This window comes from Loxodonta africana, chromosome 22, assembly GCF_030014295.1.
Source record: "Loxodonta africana isolate mLoxAfr1 chromosome 22, mLoxAfr1.hap2, whole genome shotgun sequence".
Classification (NCBI taxonomy): Eukaryota; Metazoa; Chordata; class Mammalia; order Proboscidea; family Elephantidae; genus Loxodonta; species Loxodonta africana.
Window position 1 is genome coordinate 7,241,235 of NC_087363.1, and position 23,702 is coordinate 7,264,936.

The 23,702-nt window shown below is 44.3% G+C and overlaps 1 protein-coding gene across 2 annotated transcripts in view; it reads left to right on the forward strand.

The window, feature by feature from the left end:
* The window catches only part of ADAMTS9 (ADAM metallopeptidase with thrombospondin type 1 motif 9), a 196,417-nt gene that overhangs the window by 142,537 nt on the left and 30,178 nt on the right, over positions 1-23,702 (forward strand). For both annotated transcript variants that reach the window (XM_010589691.2, XM_003410031.3), the window contains exons 31-32: positions 18,402-18,572; positions 22,760-22,954. In XM_010589691.2, the coding sequence (XP_010587993.2) occupies positions 18,402-18,572; positions 22,760-22,954 (366 nt within the window). The remainder of the gene's footprint in view (positions 1-18,401; positions 18,573-22,759; positions 22,955-23,702) is intronic.

Sequence of the window (23,702 nt, forward strand, 5' to 3'; positions counted from 1 at the left end):
CAGGTGGAAGATGGCTAGGCACTCACGTGAAACCCCAGCAAAGAATTTCCAACATTTAAATTAAAAAAAACGAGGTAATCTGAAGAACTGCTCAGCCCATGCAGAAGTAGACCAGGCTTGTTTTCCCCCCACTTCAAGTTAATGTTTGGTTAAGAAAAACAAAAGACTGAGTGTCCCTGGGGGAAAAGCCTGGCTAAGAAGGTGAGACCTTAGTAGGAGGTAACCTTTGTTTAGAACAGAGATTAGATTGTAGAAAGGGGAAGAGAAAGAGAATTGGAAAGCAGAGCCGTTTCCACAGACCTTGGAGTGAAATGGGTGGTGCATGCTGTTGAAGGGGCAGAGATGTGAATAATAAGACGGGAATCTCCCCCCACCCGACATACCCGGCAGCCCCACCCCAGAAAGGCTTGCAGAGCAGGAGGGAGGGCACCGACCGATTTTGGAGCAGCTGTGCTGTACCTGGCCCCCCGCTGAGTACTCTGTCACCTCACTAAGTTTTACAGCTGCCTTGTGAAGGGGGCATTATTGTTGACCCTGTTTTTCAGGCAAGGAGAGTGTTTCTTTTTTTGTTTTGTTTTCTTTCCTTTTCTTTTTTTTTTAATTGAACTTTAGATGAAGGTTTACAGAACAAACTACTTTCTCATCAAACAGTTAGTACACACATTGTTATATGACATTGGATAACAACCCCATGGCATGTCAGCACTCTCCCTTTTCCACCCTAGGTTCCCTATTACAGGCTTTCCTGTTCCCTCCTACTTTTCAGTCCCCGCCCCAGGGCAGCTGTGCCCCTTTAGTCTTGTTTTGTTCCCTGGGCCTGTTCAATCTTTCTCTGAAAGGTGAACCTCAGAAGTGGCCTCATTACTGAGCTGAAACGGTGTCCGGGGTCCATACTCTGCGTTTCCCCAGTCTATGTCAGGCCTGCAAGTCTGGTCTTTCTTTCTGAGCTAGAATTTTGTTCTACATTTTTCTCCAGCTCTGTCCGGGACCCTCTATTGTGATCCCTGTCAGAGCAGTCAGTGGCGGTAGACGGGCACCATCTCGTTGTACTGGACTCAGTCTGGTGGAGGCCGTGGTAGATGTGGTCCTTTAGTCCTTTAGACTAATTTTTCCCTTGTGTCTAGTTTTCTTCATTCTTCCTTGCTCCCAAAGGGATGAGACTAGTGGATTGTCCTAGATGGCCTCTCACAGGCTTTCAAGACCCCAGATGCTACTCACCAAAACAGAATGTAGAACATTTTCTTTATAAACTATGTTATGCCAATTGGGCTAGATACCCCTGAGATCGTGGTCTCCACAGCCCCCAGTCCAGCAATTTGGTCCCTCGGGGAGTTTGGATGTGTCTATGGAGCTTCCATGACCTTGCCTTGTACAGGTTGTGCTGGCTTCCCCAGTGTTGTGTACAGCCTTACCCTTCACCAAAGTTTCCACTTATCTATTGTCTATTAAATGCTTTTCCATCCCCACCCCACCCCTCCCTCCCAATCATCAAAGATTTTTTTTTTTGTATGTAAACCCTGTCATGAGTTTTTACAGTAGTGGTCTCAGTCCTTTTGTGATTGACTTATTTCACTCAGCATAATGTCCTCCAGATGCATCCATGTTAGGAGATGCTTCACAGATTCTTCTTGTTCTTTAGCGTTGTGTAACGCTCCATTGTGTATATGTACCACAGTTTATCCATTCATCTGTTGATGGGCATCTAGCTAGGTTGTTCCCATTTTTTTGCTTCTGTGAACAGTGCTGCAATGAACAGGGGTGTAAGTATATCTATTCACGTGACGACTCTTATTTCTCTAGGATATATTCCTAAGAGTGGGATTGCTGGATCATATGGCATTTCTATTTCTAGCTTTCTAAGGAAGCACCATGTCATTTTCCAAGACATTTTGCATTCCCACCCTCAGATAAGAGTTCCAAGCTCTCCACAGCCTCTCCAGCATTTGTTGTTTTCTGTTTTATTGATTGGTGACAGTAATGGCGGGGTGAGATGGTATCTCATTGTGGTTTTGATTTGCATTTCTCTGATGGCTAGAGATTGTGAGCACTTCCTCATGTGTCTGTTGGCCACTTAAATGTCTTCTTTGATGAAGTGTCTGTTCATATCCTTTGCCCATTTTTTAATTAGATTATTTGTCTTTTTGTTGTAGAGGTGTTAAATTTTCTTGTAGATTTTAGAGATTAGACCTTTGTCCGAATTGTAATAGCCAAAATTTTTTTCCCAGTCTGCATGTTCTCTTTTGACTCTTTTGGTGAAGTCTTTTGATGAGCCTAAGTGTTTAATTTTTAGATCCCCGTTCCCTAGCTTATTATCCTCTAGAGCTTGCATGTTGTTGCTTGTGATTTGTATCCTGTTAATGCTGTGTATTAGGGCCCCTAGCATTGATCCTATTTTTCTTCTATGAACTTCATAGTTTTTGGCTTTATATTTAGGTCTTTGATCCATTTCGAGTTAGTTTTTATATATGGTGTGAGGTATGGGCCCTGTTTCATTTTTTTGCAGTTGGATATCCAGTTTTGCCAGTACCATTTGTTAAAAAGACTGTCTTTTCCCCCATTTGATGGACTTCGGGCTCTTGTTGAAGATCAGGTGACCGTAGGTGGATGGATTTACATCTGGGTTCTCAATTCTGTTCCATTGGTCAACATATCTGTTGTCGTACCAGTACTAGGCTATTTTGACTACCATTGCTGAATAGTAGGTTCTAAGGTCAGGTAGTGCAAGTGCTCCTACTTTATTCTTCTTCTTTAGTGGTGCTTTACTTATCCAGGGCCTCTTCCCTTTCCATATAAAGTTAATGATAAGTTTTTCCATCTCTTTAAAGAATGTTGTTGGTATTTGGATTGGTATTGCATTGTATTTGTAAATCGCTTTGGGTAGAATTGTCATTTTCACAATGCTGAGTCTACCTATCCATGAGCATGGTATGTTTTTCCATTTATGTAGATCTCTTCTGGTTTCTTGCAGTAGTGTTTTGTAGTTTTCTTTGTATAGGTCCTTTACCTCCCTGGTTAGATTTATTCCAAAGTATTTTATTTTTTCATGGGCTATTATAAATTGTATCGTTTTCCTGATAGGAATCCAACTGATTTTTGTATGTTGATCTTGTATCCTCCTACTCTGCTGAATCATTTTATTAGTTCCAGTAGTTTTCTGGTGGAGTCTTTTGGATTTTCTAAATATAGTATCATATCATCCACAAATAGAGTTTAACTTCTCCATTATCAATTTGGATGCCCTTTATTTCTGTTTCTTGTCTTATTGCCATAGCTAAGGCTTCCAACACAATGTTAAATAGGAGTGACAATAAAGGACATCCTTATCTTGTTCCTGTTCTCAAGGGGAATGTTTTGTGCCTCTCTTCATTGAGAATGATGTTGGCCGTTGGTTTTGCAAAGATGCCCTTTATTATGTTTAGAAATTTCCCTCCTATACCTATTTTATTGAGAGTTTTTATTAGGAATGGGTGTTGGACTTTGTGGAATGCCTTTTCTGCATCAATTGAAATGATCATGTGATTCTTTTCTTTCCTTTTATTTATGTGGTGGATTACGTTGATTGATTTTCTAATGTTGCACCATCCTTGCATACCTGATATGAATCCTACTTGGTCATAGTGTATTTTTTTTTTTTTTTTTTTTTGAGATGATGCTGAATTCTATTGGCTAGAATTTTGTTGAGAATTTTTGCATCTATAGTCCATGAGAGATATTGGTATGTAATTTTCATTTTTTGTGGTGTCTTTGCCTTGTTTTGGTATCAGGGTTATGCTGGCTTCATAGAAAATTCAGAAGTATTGCTTCCTTTTCTGTATTCTGAAATAGTTTGAATAGTAATGGTGTAGGCTTTTCTCTGAACGTTTGGTAGAATTCTTCAGTGAAGCCATCTGGGCCAGGGCTTTTTTTGGTTGGGAGCTTTTTTTTTTTTTACTACCTTTTAAGTCTCTTCTCTTGTTATGGGTCTATTCAGATTTTCAATATCATTTTGTGTTAGTTTGGGTAGGTAGTGTGTCTCTAGAAATTTGTCCATTTCCTCTAGGTTTTCAAATTTGTTAGAGTATAGCTTTTCATAATACTCCATTATGATCCTTTTTGTTTCAGTTGGGTCTGTTGTAATGTCCCCCATTTCACTTCTTATTTGGGTTATTTGCATTCTCTCCTGTTTTTCTTTTGTCAGTTTGGCCAGTGGTTTGTCGATTTTGTTGATCCTTTCAAAGAAGCAACTTTTGGTTTTGTTGATCCTTTCTATTGTTTTTCTATTCTCTATTTCATTTCATTCTCCTCTGATCTTTATTATTTACTTTCTTCTGGTGGCTGTGGGCTTCTTTTGCTGTTCTCTTTTTATTTGTTCTAGTTCTGTAACTACTGTTTTGATTTTTTTTCCCTTTATGTGTGCATCTAGTGCTATAAATTGACCTCTGAAGACTGCCTTTGCTGTGTTCCAAAGGTTTTGGTATGATGTGTTTTCATTCTCATTTTATTCTAGGAACTTTTCGATTCCATCTTTGATTTCTTCAATTACTCGGTGGTTTGTAAGTAGGGTGTTATTCAGTTTCCATGTAATTGATTTTTTTCCTTGCTCTTCCTGTTGTTAATTTCTACTTTGATGGCATTGTGTTCAGAGAAGATACTTTGTATTATCTCAGTGTTTTGGATTTTGTTGAGGGTTGCTCTGTGGCCTAAGATGTGTCTATTCTGGAAAATGTTCCATGTGCTTTGGAAAAGAATGTGTACTTTGCAGCTGTTGGGTGGAGTGTTCTATATATGTCTATGAGGTCAAGTTGGCTGATTGTGCCCTTCAGCTTTTCTGTATCTTCTTTGAGTTTCTTTCTAGATGTTCTGTCTTTTACTGAGAATGGTGTGTTGAAGTCTCCTAATATTATTGTGAAACTGTCAATTTCTGTTTTTGGTGCTGTTAGAGTTTGTTTTATGTATTTTGGAGCCTTGTCATTGGGTGTGTAGATGTTTATTATGGTTAAGTCTTCATGATGGATTGTCCCTTTAATCATTATATAGTGCTCTTCTTCGTCTTTTATGGTGGATTTTGTTTTAAAGTCTATCTTGTCTGAGATTAGTATTGCCACTCCTGCTCTTTTTTGGTAGTTATTTGCTTGATATATTTTTTTCCATCCTTTGGTTTTTAATATACTTATGTCTTTGTTTCTAAGGTGTGTCTCTTGTAGACAGCATATTGATGGATCCTGTTTTTTAATCCATTCTGTCACTCTATGTCTCTTTATGGGTGCATTTAGGCCATTTACATTCAGTGTAATTATTGATAGGTGTGAGTTCGTTACTGTCATTTTGTAGTGCTATTTTTTGTGGTGCTAACATTTTCTTGGTTCCTCTTACTCTTCTGTCCTGAGTTCCTGTTGTTTGTGGATTTCTTTTTCATTTCTTTCATTTTTGTAGATTTTCTTTTATTGAGACTTTAAGTTTTTCTTCTCTAAAAAAAAAAAAAATTATTTTTTTTATTTTGATGAGTAGGTTTGTTAACTTTCTTTGTGGTTACCTTGAAATTTACCTTTATCTTCCTCGGTTTGAACCAGTCTATTATTACTTGGCATCACCTTGCCTTCCTCTCCATTAGAAAGTTCTATACCTATACCGTTTATTCCCTCTTTTATTGTTCTGACGTTGTTGTCATTAACAGGTTAGCCTCTCTGGTTCCCTGTTGCAATTTTTTTCATTTTGGATAGTCCTTGAGAGCTCATTTCCTACTTTGGTATCTGCCTGGTATGATCTTGCATCCTAGATTCAGGCAGTGGTCTGATGTTGTTTGTTCTCAGACCGAAGGACTCCCTTTAATAATTCCTGTAAGTCTGGCTTGGTTTTTACATATTCCCTTAATTTCTGTTTATCTGGAAATGTCCTAATTTCACCATCATATTTGAATGAAAGTTTTGTAGGATATATTATTCTTGGTTGGCAGTTTTTTTTTCTTTCAAGGTTTTATATATGTCATCCCGTTGCCTCTTGCCTGCATGATTTCTGCTGAATAATCAGAGCTTAGTCTTGTTTCACCTCTGTATGTGACTTTTTGTTTTTCTCGAGCTGCTCGCAGGATTTTTTCTTTGTGTTTGGTTTTAGTGAGTTTGATTAGGATATGCCTTGGTGTTTTTCTTTTGGGATCTATCCTATATGGGGTTCGTTGAGCTTCTTGGATGGTCAGCTTTTCATCATCCATGATATTAGGAAAGTTTTCTGTCAGCAGTTCTTCAATGATCTTCTCTGTGTTTTCTGTTTTCTCTCCCTGTTCTAGAACTCCAATCACTCAAAAATTTTTGCTTTTAATTGTATCCCACATAATTCTAAGGGTTTCTTCATTTTTCTTCATTCTTTTTTCTGATTTTTCCTCAAACAGAGTTGTATCCAAGTGTTTGTCTTCAATTTCGCTGATTCTGTCTTTCATCGTTTCAAACCTGCTCCTCAGCCCTTCTATGACACTGTCCATTTCTGAAATCTTGTTGTTTATATTTTGGATTTATAATTTTTTTTTTTGTATGATTTCTAGTTGTGAGTTTATTTTGGCATTTTGTTCCTGTATTACTTTCATGAATTGTTCCATTTTGGGGTCTGTATTTTCCATGAATTTATCTGCCTTTTCCATATATTTGTTTATTTTTTCCTCATTTTTGTCTTCTTTTTGCTTCCACTCTTGGATTGCTCTGAATATTAGAGATTTGTATCCCCTGGCAGGTAGCGCTAGTGCCTTTTCTTCTACTGGAAACTCATCTAGTGTTTTATTTTGGATGCCTACTGGAACCATCCTGTCCTGTTTTTTTATGTTTTGATATTTTCTGCTGTCTTCGGGGCATTCAGTAGTTATTTTCTTCATTTCTTGATTGTAGGTTTGTTTGTTTCATCCTGGTTTTTTGTTTTATTTGGTTACGTCTGAGCAGGCGGGCTGTGCATTCTTTGTTGTTTGCTTGTCTGTAGTCAAGATACTTTTCACCTCCTTGTCCAGTGGGCAGGGCCAATCAATCAGTTATGGTGCAGCAGGGCAGGTCCAGCTGAAGGGGAGGGGCTGGGATGGGTTGGTTGTGGCATGTACTATGGCCAACAGGGCAGGCCAGGAATCAGTGCAGGGCAGGTTCCAGTAGGCTCTGTCTGTGCTGCTCGGGCATGTGATATTCAGTGCCCAGTGCAGGTAGTCAGGAAAGAGGGAGGAGGTTGTGATGTGTGGAGCTAATAGGGGTATAGGGAAGAGGAAAGATAAGAAAGAGAAACAGGGGCTAAAAACAAACAAGCAAAGAAAGAAAGAAAAAAGAGTGCTAAGGGATCTTGCCATTGGTATGGACAGAACAGAAAGCAAGAAATGGAGAAAAGGGAAGAAGAAAGAAAAGAAATAACTAGATAAAAATTTGGAAAAGAAAAGCCCCCAGGAGTCCTGGAGTCACACTGGTGGGGCTGCTAAGACTGGGGAAATGGCTCCCAGCCTGCAGGGTATAGCCTGGCTAGAGGGGGGTATAGATGTCACACAGCATCAGGTATTCAGAAGACAGGAAAAGAAGATAAGTGTAGAGAGATGAGAACTGAGAAACGAGGAAAACACAGAAAAGGAAAAAGAGAGAGAAAATAAAAAAAAGAAAGAAGGAAAAAAAAAGAAATGCCCCCAGGGATCTCATCTACTTGGCTGCACAGATTGGGAGAGTAGCTCCTAAGCCATGCAGTGCAGCCTGGCTAAAAGGAGCTCCCAAGCTCTAATAAAAAAAAGAAAGAAAGAAAGAAAACAAACAAACGAACAAAACAAGGCAAAAGAAGCTGCAGTTATCCCACCAGCATGGTGTTACAGGCCAGGGGAGTGGTTCCCCAGTCCAGCATGGCTTCACAGCCTTTCAAGAACAAAGAAAGATGGCACACAGAGCCAGGTGTTCCAGAGAAAGGAGGGGGAGGTGGTAGGAGGCATAGAAGAAACCAAAAGAGACAGAAAGAACCAACACCAGCTCAGGGGCCCAGCCAGTGCGGGCAGGGTGAATCTAAGCAGCCTGAGGCCAAAGCAGTTGCCTCCCTGCCAAGAGACTGTGGCTGGCAGGAAGCAGAGGAGGTGGGGGTGAGGGGCTAGGAAAGCGTGTGTAGCTGGTTACCAGGTGCTCTGCCCCCTCCTGGAAACTTCATGAAGCTGCTTTCCCACACTCCCTGTCCTCTGATCTCCGACGTGGGTGGGGCGAATCCAAGCAGCACAGCGGCCGCACTCCCTGGCCGGTGGAGACACTGCGGCCAGCCGGGAAGCTCGGAGGTAGAGCAGCGGGCAGGGGATAAAATAGGGGGTGGGAAAGTGTGTACGGCTGGTTACTGGGTGCTGTCTCCTGCTGGGAGTTGGGCAAAGCTGCTTTCTCGTGCCCCCTGTCTGTTGATCCCCGACTGGAGTCCAAAATGGTGGCCCTCCACAGGTGTCTCTGCTCCCTCTCTGTCCTCTGTCAGTTTCTTATGCCATTCGGTGCTTGGCTGAGTTCTTTATCTCTTCATTTGACGCTTCAGGTTCCAGGAATGATGTTTGTCTCTGTTTTAGTTTTGGGGGTCTTTGCTGTAGAGGGTCAGCATGGTGCTTTTGTCTATGGCGCCATGGTGGCTGGAAGTCTGAAGCTCCCAGGAGACTGTGTTTCTGACAGTTGTTAGCACTTACCAAGTGTCACATACCTAGCAAGTGGAAGAAGCAAGACTTGATCCTAAATTGGTTCTCTTAGACCATTATGACCTAGGACTGTGCTCTCGGCTCTTGTTCTCCCCTCTCCCTCCCTCTCCTGGTGGAGTATTTCCATTCTTTCCAGTCATCTCTTTCTTTAGGAATTTTCCCCCTCTGGCTACTTGGTCCTTTTGGTTATTTTACTTCTACTAGGCAGTGGCAGGGGGTAATGGATAAAGCAGTTAGATTTCCAGCTAATTGCCCTTGAGCCCTTCAAGGTATTGGGATCCCCCAAAGACTTCAGAATTCTGCAGACCAGGTTCCTATCCCAGCACTGCCCCTTATTAGCCATGTGACTTCGAACAAGGATCCTTCACTGCTCCGGGCTTGCCATCTGTAGAACAGGTCTGATCATCACTATGCAGAGTTGTCCTGATATAAATAGAGCTAGCGAGGAAGAGAGTTGTTTTTATGGCCTCCATCATGGTCAGCAATTCTAATTGGATACTTAGTAGGGGAAGAGGTTGAAAACGCAACACAGGCAAAGGTGAGGTTTGCAAATACCATGTGCATTTCAGCCATCCAGGCTACCCCTGTGCCCCAGCTCCAGGAACAGCTGAAGGTGGCTGTAATTGGAAGGCCTGAAAAGTCAGGGTTTGGTTACCCCTTTGTGGCTGGGAGGCATTGCCAGTGTCAGGTATAGAAGGAGGAAGAGAATCCTCCTCTTTCTCCTTCAGCCCTTGTTCCCTCTTGATTCTCTCTGTAATTCTTGTTTCAGACCTTCCATTGCCTGCTTTCTCCCTCTCCCTCTCCATCTCATGCCAAACTCAACCCAGTGTAACAGCTCCAAGGAGCGGAAAGTAAGAGAGTGTTTAAAAAGGAATCTGAGCTCATAGCTCACGCTTTAGCCAGCTTTTGAACATGTTAGAGCCAGTCACAAAAAACCAAGCTCCATTTGCAATTGCTTCTGAATTCCAAAGAATGGAAAAACCTTGCCACACATGCACTGAGGAAATTCCTCTTCTCTGATCGTGCAAAATATGCATAGAAATTTATGTCTTTGCGTATGCTGTGCAGATGAACCTTTTTAAATCCTTCCTCAAATACTTCTATCAAACTCGGTATCAGAGCAGAAGACGTAAGGAGATAGCCTGACTTGTCCCTATGTTTAGGAAATTTGCTGGAGGTTAACCATTCACACTGGAAGACTCTAAACAATGGAGAAGCAGATTCCCATTGTTGTCCTCCTGTAGATGTTCCTTCTCATTTGCCTGAGCCCAAATGGAGAGTGTGGAGAAGGTGGGTGGAGGGCGAAGAGAGCAATGTGGGAGACTGTTGCATGACGCTGTACTGGCAGATCGAGGCTCAGGGCAGCTGGACAAGGGAGAGGCCCCATCAAAAGTTTTTATGTTCCCCATGTACAAGGCATGCTAGCGGCCCTCTCAGGATTTCCCACAGCAACAAGCTGTAGGGTGAATGTTGATAGCAGTTGGGCAGGCACCTTAATAGACCAAGTCATGAAGATGGTGACCACATGTCCTGCTTGCCTGGGGCAGTTCTGGTTTATGCCAGTGGTCCTGGTATAGTTATTAATTGCTCCTACTTTCCCAATCCAAAGTGCCCTAGTTAAACAGTAAGTGGTGATCAGTTGAAAATACAGTCTCCTTCCAGTTCCCCCAGTGTCCCTGGGTGAAACAAATGGTTTGTGCTCAACTATTAACCTGAAGGTTGGTGATTTGAACCCCTACCCCCAGTGGCGCTGCAGAAGAAAGCCCTGACAGTCTGCATCCATAAAGATTACAGTTAAGGAAACCCTACAGAGCAGTTCTACCCTATAACATAGTTCTCCATAGCTGTAGTAGCGTGATCATCAGGGATGTTTTGTGCAGCTACACAGGTTGTACACTGCACAGCTCCAGGGAGTGCCATTCCCATAGGGCTACAATGGGAAAAGCAGCCCCTAGAGTTGAATAGTGCAGTAACCCTAGTGCTGATGACAACAAAAGTCACAGAGCACATTACTTATTAAGCTATGGACCAAACAAAAAAAAAAAAAAATTTTTTTTTTTTTTTTTATGGACCAGGCACTGTGTCGAGTGTTTTTACATGGAGTACCTGTTTTAACCATTTCCTTAACTCACAGATGTGGTAATCATATTTTATCGCCACTTAAAGATGAGCAAACTTGGGGCTTAGCTAGGTGAATTCATCCAAGGCTGTGCATTTAGTAAGTGATGAGGCTGGAATTTGAAGCCAGCAGCCTGACCTGTTTACCACATGCACTAAACCTTCGTGTTCCATGGCCTCCCGTGTCAACATACCCCTACAGTCAATTATTTTATTTCCCTTTCGCTGGCTTGTCATGCCTCTTCCTGTGGAGTTGGAATCAAAGGGTTTTCTCTTTACTGGTTTTCCAGCCCCACCTCCTTGATCCAGTTGGTTGACCATCAGACCTTAAGCCATGTCACTAAGCGAGTCTTGATGATGCTGGCCGCCTCAGGGGGCTGCCTCTGTTCATTGTGAGGCCTGCTGGCGCTGAAGGGGAAGAGGCCCCAGTGCCTTCATCATACCGTGAAGGAGGGTCTGGACTTGTGGATGTAGGGCAGAATAATTGGGGAAGGGCAAAGAGCTCTATCCAGGCATCCATATCTCATTCTGTGTATGCCCTGGAAGCAACATGTTGTAATTAAGAGAGCTTCCATTCAGTGTTGGTTAGAGCTGACTCTGCAGCTCTGAGCACTGACTTCAAATCTCTATGCTCTGGTTAGCCCATTTGCAAAGTGGGAATCCGGTGCTGGACGTTGCTGAAGGGTCATAGTGAGGCTTAGGTAAGGTTAAGTGAGGAGCCGGTGTACTGCCTAGCACATTTCAGGCTTCCAGCAAAGCTACAGTGGCCTCCTGATCGAGAGTGGAGGTAATGACCAGCAATTCAATTTAGCCTGCACATCACAGCAGTGGGCTTTTAATGTCACATGCCAACCTTGAGTGAGTTATTTGTCCTCTTATTGCTCAGTTTTGCCCATTTTAGAATTAAAATGTTCATGAGATTGTTTGAAAATAAATTTACAAGATCTTTTAATCCTTTTGACATTTACTATCATAAAGGATTTGCTTATTAATAGTATTAATAATATTATAATCTGATACATAAATTCATTTGTAACTGTAAAGATTCTTTTGAGCAAATTTGAATCGTTGGTATATGGGTTAGATATCTCTTAGTAGTAAGGAATACATCTCCCAGGTCTTGCAAGTGTTTTTCTTTACCTAGAGCATTCTCTTCCCTCTCTAGTACTTCTGCATCACAAAGTAGCTGCCCTGCTCCTTCCCTCATCTCAGTGACCCTTGCTTATCTTTTAGGGCACAACCAAGATGTCACTTCCTGCCAGAAACCGTTTCTGATCACACCTCACTAGTACTGAGTCAGTGCCCCTCTTTTTGGCTCTAATAATAATTTGAAATTACTCCTCTCCAGCTCTTAACACCGGGAAATGTTGTCCGTTTTCCTCTTACCCTGGTGGCATAGTGGTTGAGAGCTATGGCTGCTAACCAAAAGGTCGGCAGTTCAAATCTACCAGGCGCTCCTTGGAAAACCCTATGAGGCAGTTCTATTCTGTCCTATAGGGTCGCTAGGAGTCGGAATCGACTCGACAGCAATGGGTTAGCTTTTGTTTTTGTTTTTTCCTCTTAAATTTTATCAGCTATTTGAGGTCAGGGGTCTTGCTCACCAGAGTTTTCCCAGCATTTAGCTTGGTACCTAGAGAGCATAGAAGACACCTGTTGAATGAATGAATCTATGAAGGAATGGGGGGACAAAAGGGATCGATGAATGGAAGGTGGGAAATAGGGAGAAAAGGAGGAAAAGAAAGAGAGAGGGAGGGAGAAAAAGAAAAAGAGAAATACCTGCAAATTCATGACCTTTCTTCTTTAGCTCTTTAAAGACATTCTAAAATGTCTCTTAGCACATTCAAGCAAACTCTTTTTCCTGTAAGAACAGCTGTTTATTTTCTTGTCATGATGCCACGGACAAGCTGTGCTCAGCTGCATCTAGCCTTTGCAGAACTGCTGACCCCATTTCTCTTTGGCCCAGGACAGGCTTGGGCAGCTCTAGTACATATTTGGAGTCTAAGGACTTTGGTGAGATCAGCTGTAGGGTGTTTCCCAAGTCCATTTTCTTAGCCCAGAAAAGTTAAACATGAGCAGGACCTTGGTCATTTGTTACAAAGATTTTCTTGAAGTTTACAAGAGAGAGTGATCAGATTTTGATGTGTGTACAGGGCTGGATATTAACTGTTTATTATTCATTCCCTCATTTATTTATTTAACAGATATTTATCAGGTGCCTGCAGAGTGCCAGGCACGGGGCAGCTGGCATGCAACAGAGAAAATGGAATTGCTTTGTGGGGTTCAGAGTCTAGTGGGGGAGACAGACGAAAAACAAGCAAACAGCATGCCTTGTGCACCTGAAATCCCACCTGTCAGAAGTGCTGCCGAGGAAAAAACAAGGTGCTGAATGGCAGGCAGTGCCACCTTCTCTTGGCGGTCAGGGAGTGAAGAGCAAGGGAAGACGTAGGTGGAAGGAAGGGCTTTGCATTGGCCCTGAGGGAGAACAGGCCCCTCATGTGTGTGAACTGAAGTGCAGTATGGTAAGGACAGAGTGAGCGAGGGAACAAGTGGGTGAAAAGTGGTTGGAGCTGCAGGAGCAGCTGGGCTGTGCTGTGTCCTGTAGGCCTTGGCAAGGGGTTGGATTTGCTCCTAAGCAGAGCGAGAGGTTTACAAGCCCCTTCATGACCTGGCCTCTGCCCACCCTCTTCTCACAAATCCCTGTCTCAAATTGTATGTTCTAATAACCTCAGACTAAAAAAAAAAAAGGTTGTCATCAAGTCAGTTCCAACTCATGGCGACCCCTGTATGTACCAGAGTAGGGACTGATATTTTGGAATAGATCGCCAGGCCTTTCTAACAAGGGGCTTCTGTGTGGATTTGAACCTCCAACCTTTCAGTTAACAACCATGTGCGTTAACCATTTGCAGCACCTGGGGACTTCACTCCCTTCTCCCCACATCCCAGACCTTTGCCTCCCACCCCTGACATTTCTCACCTCTGTGCATCAATCCAGGCTGAGTCCCCCCTGAGAATGGCTTCTCCCCTTCTCCCTAACTGCTCATCCCCTTCACTTGTCCACCTCCCTTGTCACTACCTAAGCACCCCATTCAGCTGCTTGGACTTTGGAAATTTCCACCCCTTCTTCCCCTTCTCTCATTTCCGCCACATTTGCAGAAGGCGCTGATGTTTTCTAACTCAATTACCCTCTCTAATATGAACAGGGAAACCCTGGTGGTATAGTGGTTAAGGGCTACAGCTGCTAACCAAAAGGTCAGCAGTTCGAATCTACCAGGTGCTCCTTAGAAACCCTTTGGGGCAGTTCTACTCGGTCATATAGGGTCGCTGTGAGTTGGAATCTACTCAACTCGACAGCAATTTTTTTTTTTGAATATGAACAGAAAAAAAATAACAGCTGCCATCGAGTCTACTCCAGCTCATGGCAACGCTACATGTGTCAGAGTAGAACCGGACTCCACAGGGTTCTCAGCGGCTGGTTCTTCAGAAGTACATCTTCAGGCCTTTGTTCGGAGGCACCTCTGAATGGACACGAATCGCCAAGCTTTTGGTTACCAGCTGAGCATTTAACTATTTGCACCACCTAGAGAAGCTGTCCAGCTGGACAATGAATAAGGAAGACCAAAGAAGAATCAATGCCTTTGAATTATGGTGTTGGCAAAGAATACTGAATATTCTATGGACTGCCAGAGGAATGAACAAATCTGTCTTGGAAGAAGTACAGCCAGAATGCTCCTCAGAGACTTTGTCTCACATACTTTGGACATGTTATCAGGAGGAACAAGTCTCTGGAGAAGGACATCATGCTTCGTAAAGTAGAGGGTCAGCAAAAGAGAGAAGGATCTTCAATGAGATGGATTGACACAGTGGCTAGAACAATGGGCTGAAGCATGACAATGGTTGTGAGGATGGTGCATGTCTTAGGCTGGGTTCTCTAGAGAAGCAAAACCAATAATGCATATAAATATATACAGACAGATTTATATTAAGGAAATAGCTCACGCAATTGTAGGGGTTGGAATATCCCAAGTCCTTGGATCAGGATACAGTCCTTTCCCAATTCACAGAGCCACAGAAGCTGGTGAACCCAAGATGAGCAGGTTGGAGAGTAGGGATCCTGCTCACAGGTTGTGACGGACAAGGAATCCACAAGGTCGACAGGCAAGACCGCAAGGTTTCTCCCGAGTCACGTAGCCGCAGGAGCTGGCAAACCCAAGATAGGCAGGTCAGAGAGCAGGACTCTTGCTCACAGGCTGTGAAGATCAGGGAATCCCAAGATGGTCAGGTAAGCTGCTAGCTCAAGTCCCAAGAACCAGAGGTCAGACAAGAAACAGCTGCTGGATCCAGAACAGGCCAACAACATTTGCCAGGCGAGCAGGAAGGAAGAAAGTGGCAGAAGGCGGAGAGATGAAGGCTGAGGGGATGGTGAGCTGCCACAGGCCCCACCCCCGTCACTACCACTCAGCAGATTCCATAATGGGGGTGATCACATATCAGATTTCACAAAGAAGTGATCACAACATTATACAACTGCCAAAACACTGAGAATCATAACCCAGCCAAGTTGGCCCACAATCTTAACCATCACAGTGCAGGACAGGGCAGTGTTTCATTCTGTTGTACATAGGGTCACTATGAATCAGAACTGACTTGATGGCACCTAACCAACAGTAACAGAGAGGCCTGTTATGAACCAGGTCTGCTCACATAATCATACAAGGTGGCCCAGGTGTTAAACCCCAGTGGTCACCAGTTTTGCAGGTGACCTGAGACATGAGACCCTAAGCTGGCAGTAACAGCCTCCCCGATGTCATAGAGAGAGAAGGCAAGTAAGAAGACATCAGCTGGATCCCCAGAGCCTGCACAGGACTTGGCCCACTGTAAATACGTGTTGAGTGAAGGAAAGGCTTTAAAGTTATGAAATATCTCTATATTTCTGCCTCCTTTTTCCTTTGCAAATACTGCTTTGGGGCAAAATTATCCAAACTCTAAATACCTGACTTTAAGAAAATGAGTTTTGGGAATAGAACCCACTGATAATTTGAGGACTGTTGTGTGTTTTTGTTTGTTTTTTTTTTTAATTTAAAGCAGGGCTTTGAACTGGTTCATTTCAGTTGGAACCTTCTTATAGGTCACCTGGGAATCTTGTTAAAATGTAGATTCTGATTCAGTATATCTGAAGTGGACATGCAAATTCTCAGCAGAAGTTCTAACTGGGACGAACTGATTCAAAACCCTGATATAAAGCAGTGTTAGATGAATTGACTTGTAATTGTAGTTCCTTATCACGTTATAGGGGTAATAGGTAAGCAGTCCACTGCTAACTAAAAAGTCAGCAGTTGGAATCCACCAGCCGCATCTTGGAAACCCTACGGAGCAGTTCTGCTCTGTCCTATACGGTCAGAATCAACTCAGCAGTAGTAGTGGGTTTGGGTTTTTGTTTGTTTGTTTTCATCATATTAGAACTCAATACAATGCACAAAGAATACTGTGCTGTCTAATTTCCCTTTTGGTTTCTGAGACTTTCCTGTCCACACACTCTCCAGCAATGCCCCATAGAGTTAATCTGGCCCTAGAAATGACAAGATGAAGGAATATGAAGGAATTTTCTTCCTCTTGTGGTTAGGGAATCTCACCAAAGATTTATTTGAAAGTTTTAAGCAACTTGATTACAGTCTTCAAGGAAAGGCAATTTCTACTCATTGCATCATTGCCGTGGTTAAGAGCTCAGCTGCTAACCAAAGTGTTGGCAGTTCAGATCCACTAGCTGATCCTTGGAAATCTCATGGGGCAGAGTTCTGCTCTGTCCTGTAGGGTCGCCATGAGTTATAATCGAGGAATTGACTTGATGGCAACAGGTTTGGTTTGGTTGGTGGTATTACTTATGTACTTGGTAGACTTTTTTCTAAAACCCAAAAATGAAATTTGAGAAAAATTTTTGGAAATTAGAATGAATCTAGTCGAACTTTCCAGGTGCTTGTCAGAGTATTCTGGATCGTATTCCAGGGCAGATGAGAGAGTCATTAACCATAGGACAGTGGGAAAGTATACCGAAAGCTGATAAGCCCAATAGCACGGGCTGGATTTTCCTGATCATACAGCCCCTGTGCCTTAGTTAGGGTTCAGGACTCCAGGAGAAAATCCTTACTACGTGATTTGCAGAGCTGCTGTTGACTAATTCCAAAGCTCTGGGTAAGTCACTTATTTACTCAGGTTAATTTTTCTAAAAATTGTATTCAAGGTAAGGCTTCCCAACTTCCTTTTCTCCATTGGCAGAACTCTGTCTCTTCCCAGATCCCTTTTACAGCATTGGGAAAATATCTTACAGAGTAGTTAACCATTCGTCAAGACCAAGGGAGAAAAGCTTAACAAGCATAAAGTATCTAGGGATCATTGTTACTCTGCTCTAAACTGTTACTTATTGAGTGAAGCCCTGTGGGTTAGTGAAAGCAAGAGAGACATTGGAGGGTGTGATTCAGGTTTGGCTGCTCAATAATCATGATCTTCTCTGAGCCACCCAACCTCAGGTTTTCTAAGGAATTACTCTTCTATAGGGAGTTACTTATTTCTTCTGCACATGTCTACACATCCCAGATTAACTGGTTTTTGGTTTTGTTTTTTTTTTTTTAAACATTCAGTGGCTCTCTAGATCATTTGTTTGGTTTTGTTTTTTATGATGATAACAAAAATGTCATCATTTCACAGTAGTTCCCGGCACACTCCAGGGGAACAGAAACCCCAAGGCCACACTGAGCTAGGGAACTGGGCTTAGCCAGCCTCTTGCACTAACTTGAAGTGATTCGCTTCTCCATTCCCACCTCACAGTACCTGCAATTCATATTTGTACCCCAGAAAAATTACAGATAACTACATCATAGATACTGAAGTTTGCTTTCAAGCAGCAGAAATCTTGAGCTAAGTTTGCAGGTAATAAAGGGTTTATCTGTATCCTCAAAGAACAAAGTGACTCTCCAAAAGACACGGGGCATACCATATGACCCAGCAATTCCACTCCTAAGTAAAAAATACTGAAATCGAGTGTTCAAACATGTATATGCATGTACATAGCAGCAGTACTCACAATAGTCAAAAGATGGATCTGGGGTACAGCTATGAATTACGAGCACTGTATAGGGTCGCTGTGAGTCAGAATTGACTCGACAGCAACAGGTTTTTTTTAGGGTGAGGTAGGGAGGAGCAAATCACCTCAAACCAGTGCAGGATCAGCCACATTTGTTTCCTTATCTGCATTCCCGTTGGGCCTGTGAGATCCCTGAGGGCAGAGATTATCGGAGAACTCACTTTTTATCCCAGTTACCTAACAACACTGTCCCTGGTACAACGATAAACTCTTCAATCCTCATTATTCAAAGATTTCATATTGTGAATTTACCTACTTGCTAAAATTTATTTGTAACCCCAAAGTCAATACCTGTGGTGTTTTTGAGGTCGTTCGCAGACAAGTACAGAGCAGCGTGCACGTTCCCAGCTGAGGTGGAGCAGGCTGGTTCAGTACTCACTGATTCAGTGTTTGCAGGGACTTTTAGGACAACTACTGGGAACAAGGAGAATCCACTGTGACAACAGCGATACAGTATCATATAGTCATCCCTTAGCCTTCCTCGTCAAAACCCACCTTGTCTGTCTCGAGCAGTGCACCAGAACTTGTGGCGAAGGCTCCAGGTACCGCAAGGTGGTATGTGTGCAGGAGGACAAGGACGAGGTCGCCAGTGAGCACTGTGACGTGAGCCAGCGGCCTGCCAACCGCGAGAGCTGCAGTTTACAGCCCTGCGAGTACGTCTGGATCACAGGAGAATGGTCGGAGGTACGTCCTGGGGACCCTGCAACCACCATCAGGTCAGTCACGGCCTGAGACCAGCAGGTGATGCAGGCAGGATGCGGGACTCGGCTGCCTGCCAGTTCTGCCCTGAGTGGCTGTGGGCCTTACTGGGCCAGAGTTCCCATGTATGCAAATTGGGAGCAAAGTCTGAGATGGACTCTATGCTCCCTTCAATCCATACCTTCCATTCTGTGGTTCACTTTGATGCTCTGTTGGTAAGATCAAGAAGGATTTAGTGCAGGAACTGCAAATTCTCAGGATGTCTGGAGGTACCTGAAGAAAGTTAAGTAGAAGAAAATATGTTAGGGTCAGGGAGACATCAGGGAGAGGTGGGGACTGTGGCAAACAGGTGCATGCTGTGTAAAGGGAGCAGGCTCTCCTCCACACCGTGGGAGGCCATGCAGAAACGAGGGCCCAGTGTTAGCAAATCCAATGCTTCAAGAGAAGCCAAAAGTCTGGACTTCTATGTGAAATCTCCAGATTTCAAAATGTGAGCTCAATTTTTTGGTTTAAAATATTGTGTGGGCAAACTAAACACTTACACGAACCAGATCTGGATTGCCTAGTTACAAGCCCTGATCCAGAGGGGCAAAATGATTTTTTATAAGGTCCAAACACTCTGAAGTGCCTTTTTTTCTTCCTTACCTCCTCTTGCACACAACGCCTACCTACACACTTTTTATCATTAATAAACCAATAGTAATAATACCATGATTATATTATTTCCAAACTGCATAATCTTCCCAAACACTAAAAGACCTTCCTGGGTTATAATCTTCCCAACATTAAAAGACCTATAGCATCAAAACAAGTTGCCCTTTTGCCCCCCCCCAAAAAAAAAAACTAGAGGTGTGTAAGGGAAGCACCTGAGCTCGTAGCAAAGGGGCCAGAGATTCCTAGGTGATGGCTTGCTATAACCAGGGTCACATTAGAGTGTGGCAGGGCAGCATTCTCACATTTTAATGGGATGAATATTTGCACTGAGGTGATGTGTATCTTGGGCGCTGGATTATTTCCTCACTAAAGCTGGCCCTCAAGTCTTCTCTAACTGCATCTCCCTACCCTCCACTCTACCCCAGGGGTTTTGCCCCTCCAGGGGCTTTGGCAGTGTGTGGACACGTTTTTGGTTGTCACAACTTGGGGCAGGATGTGCCACTGGCATCTAGTGGGTGGAGACCAGCGATGTTGCTAAACATCCTACAGTGCACAGCACAGCCCCCACAACAAAGTATTCATCCCAGAATGTCAGTGGTGCCAAGATTGAGAGCCATGCATGTTCTTGACATGCCCTGGGTGGTACTATAGATCCTCAAAGGCTGGAGGGAAGACATGGTCCACCATGTGGATTACTACTGGCCAGCCAGGAACATGCGGAACCTGGACAAGCATTCGAAATAGCCTTTACTATGGGTTTCCAACCCCTTCAGACCCCAAGGGGGCTGGGAGTGAGAGAGAATGTTCGGTGAATTCACCCCCCCAGGTCCTCCGTGATGTAGTCCCTCACTCCTGGTTCAGCCACTCATGCTTCAAAGCTCTGGTCTGAAATGGTTTGTGGAAACCCGAGGCAGTCAGTGTTTTCACAAGGCTGCTAATGGGCGCCTGGTCTTTGCAGCTTCTTTTCAGAGCTCTGGGTCTCTGAACACCAGCCTGACCATATTTGGGGCTCAGTCTCATTAGAAAGCACCTCTCCCCCACTGCTCCCCCTACATGAGCAATCACTGGGCTGCTTTTACTCCTACTTTGTAGGAGCGACAGTCCCAGTTTTTGCCTTCTCAAACGTACAGCCTCGTTTGCTAACTTCATACAGACCAAAGTTATTATATGCAAGCCCCAGGTTAGACACCTTCAGGATACCCACAGCTTGGACAGACAGAGCGTTTATTGGCCGTCTGTCCAGGCAGGCAGCACCCCTGGCTAGCCTTGTGCTCCCCTGGCCTGCCGTCAAGTGGATTTCGGAACATTTGAACAATGGCAGCCAAAGAAGGAAGAAATATTCACAGAACATGCCCAGGTCTCCAGCCAGCTGGAAGGGAAGGCTCAGGGCCACCCTGCCTTGGCAGGGCCTCTTCCCTCCTGCCTCCAGGTTCTCTTCAGTGGGAGCCTTCTCCCTGAAAGGGTAGGAGAGAGGAAAACCACGTGACCTACGGCAAGAGCCCAGAAGACAGCAGGAAATAGGAAGCAGCAGTTCTTAACCACCCTTGAGAAGTAACGGGAGCTGTGGCTTCTCAAGCCAGAAAAAGCCTCCACCACGTGCTGCATCCTGTTTCACAGGTCTCCCTCCCCGAGGAATCCTTGGTCTCAAGAATACTGATAAAACCAAGACCAAATCACTCTTTTCAAGTCAATTCCGACTCATGGCAACCCCATATGTGTCAGGGCAGAACTGTGCTCTGTAGGGTTTTCGATGGCTGTAGATCATCAGGGCTTTCTTCTAAGGCATCCCCAGATGGATTCAAAGCCCCAACCTTCTGGTGAACAACCAAGCACTTAACCATTTTCATTGCTCAGGGACTGCAATAAAAACCAAAACCAAACTTGTTGCCATCAAGTCAATTCCGACTGATAGCGATCCTATGGGACAGAGTAGAACTGCTCCATAGAGTTTCCAAGGAGAGCCTGGTGGATTCGAACTCCTGACCCTTTGGTTTGCAGCCATAGCACTTAACCATTATGCTACCAGGGTTTCCAGGGAGTCCGATAAGCCACCCTAATTTTAGGTAACACCTTTGCAGATGTTGGCCAGCCCTTTGCCTAAAAAATCATCAAAGCTAAATGAATTGTAATTCATTTTTTCTTTCTACGCTTTATTTTTTAGAGCAGTTTTAGGTTTAGAGAAAGATCGTACACAAGTGCAGAGATTCTGTACCCTCCCCTCACAGGTCCTTGGGGTATTAGTGACCTGCATTAGTGCGCTGTGTTTGCTACAGATGGTGAGCCAATATTGACACGCTGTCACTAATGGAAGTCCACAGTTTACATCAGGGTTCACTCCATGTGCCCTAAGCCCTGTGGGTTTCAGAAATGCATAAGCCATGTGCCGCCACTACAGTATCATAGACAGTAGCCCCTGCCCTTGACGTGTCTGCTGCACAGCCAAACCCCATGACATTCTGGAAACAGCAAAACTAGCTGTTGCCGGGATCAGGGGAGGGAGGGGAAGCACAGTTTTAAGTTTTTTAAAACAAACAAATTATGTAAAGTACTTAGCTCTGGAGGGTGAACATATAAAATCGTATAAGTAACTCCTTAGGTGTCTCATTGCAGAAGGAACAGGAAACAACAGTAAGCTGTTGTCCCTTCTCCTTCTGCTCTGAGTTATTGAGAATGCTGTTTAATTATTCCAAGAGTTAACGACTACGTGACATCACTGGGTAGAGGTCTCTACTACCACCACTTGCCCTCCAGTCGACTCCAGCTCATGGTGACCTGTGTGTGTCAGAGCAGAACTGCTCCAAAGAGTTTTAAATGGCTGATTTTTTGGAAGTAGATCACCAGGCCTTTCTTCCAAGTCACCTCTGGGTGGACTGGAATCTCCAACCTTTCAGTTAGCAGCCCAGTGTGTGAACCATTTGCACCACTCAGGGACTCCAGACAGAGAGATAGTAAAGAAGGTAACGTTTCTGTCGAGATACATAGCTTGGGAGAGAGAAGAAAGAAGGGAGAACAGACGGGAAGCAGAAAGCATCAAGTAGGGAAGGAAAGCTGTCCCGAGTCCCCTTGGCTGCGTGTTTGGGTTTCTCACTGAAAATGCCGACTCAGAGGTTGGCTCCTGGCTCCCCTTGCCTTCCCCACATGGCCACTTGTCACTGCGGGGCCGGGAGAGCATGCTGTACCAACTCATGTGATTGTGCTGTGGCTGCAAACTGAACCACTGACAGCTGGGGTGCCCCCTTCTCCCAGCCTGGAAATCCCTAGAAGGGGCTTGCAGCACCCCCAGCCCCTGTGGGGGCCGAGAAGGTAGAGTGGAAGCACTGGATCCCAGAAGGCGTCATATAGGGCTGCGTGTCCCCTGTGTGCTCAGGGCCTGTCATTTGAAATGAATAAATAAACTCATAAAGTGAGAGCTTTCTGCAGCATTGTCATGGGGTCAGCTTTCAGTGTGGAGGTCAGGGCCCATTGTGGGCTACCCCAGGGGCCTCTTGAATCTCTCCTCCCAACTTCTCTCCCCTCAGTGCTCAGTGACCTGTGGAAAGGGCTACAAACAAAGGCTGGTCTCGTGCAGCGAGATTTACACCGGCAAGGAAAATTATGAGTACAGCTACCAAGCCACAGTCAACTGCCCAGGCACGCAGCCCTCCAGCGTCCACCCCTGCTACCTGAGGGAGTGCCCTGTCTCAGCTACCTGGAGAGTTGGCAACTGGGGGAGCGTAAGTAGATCATCAAGGCCTCAAATGGGAAAGCCCCTGGACCCCAAACCGCATCCAGACACATCCTGCTGACCTGCTGTCTTCAGTGACTCTGCTTCTGCAAGAGACTCGGGCGAGAAACAGGAGCCAGTTCTTTGAGATAGGCTGAGAGGAGGAGGAGGGGTCTCTTCCTGTCTGGCAGGGGGGGTTGGTGCTCAGAGCAAGGACCCTGAAGCCACACAGCCTGACTCTGGATTCTGGCTCTGCCGCTTCCCAGCTAAACGGCTTTGCATAAGCTGCAAAACTTTTGTGGCTCAGTTAGCAAAATGTGTGGTTGTAAAGCTTAAATGGGTTAATAATACAGTGAGACCTGTAACAGCTAGACTGCCTTGTTTATCTGGGTCTCACAAGTTTTTTGCTTTTGACAGGGTGCAGTCTGACCACTTTTCTATTGCTCCCTATTAGTGGAAATATTGGCATTTTCCTTCCCTGACAGGTTTCCACTGAGCACAGGTTCTGGCTTTTGCAGGTTTTACTGCATAAAAAGTACAGAGAACTCTGTCTGGCAAACAAGAGTTACAGAATTCTTAGCTGCTGCTGCTGTTGAGAAGTCTGTACGTCCTAGCCCTTCTGTATCGGGAACACACCACCGCACTAGGGCTGCTGGGAAGTCTGTACGTCCTAGCCCTTCTGTATCGGGAACACACCACCGCATTAGGGCTGCTGGGAAGTCTGTACGTCCTAGCCCTTCTGTATCGGGAACACACCA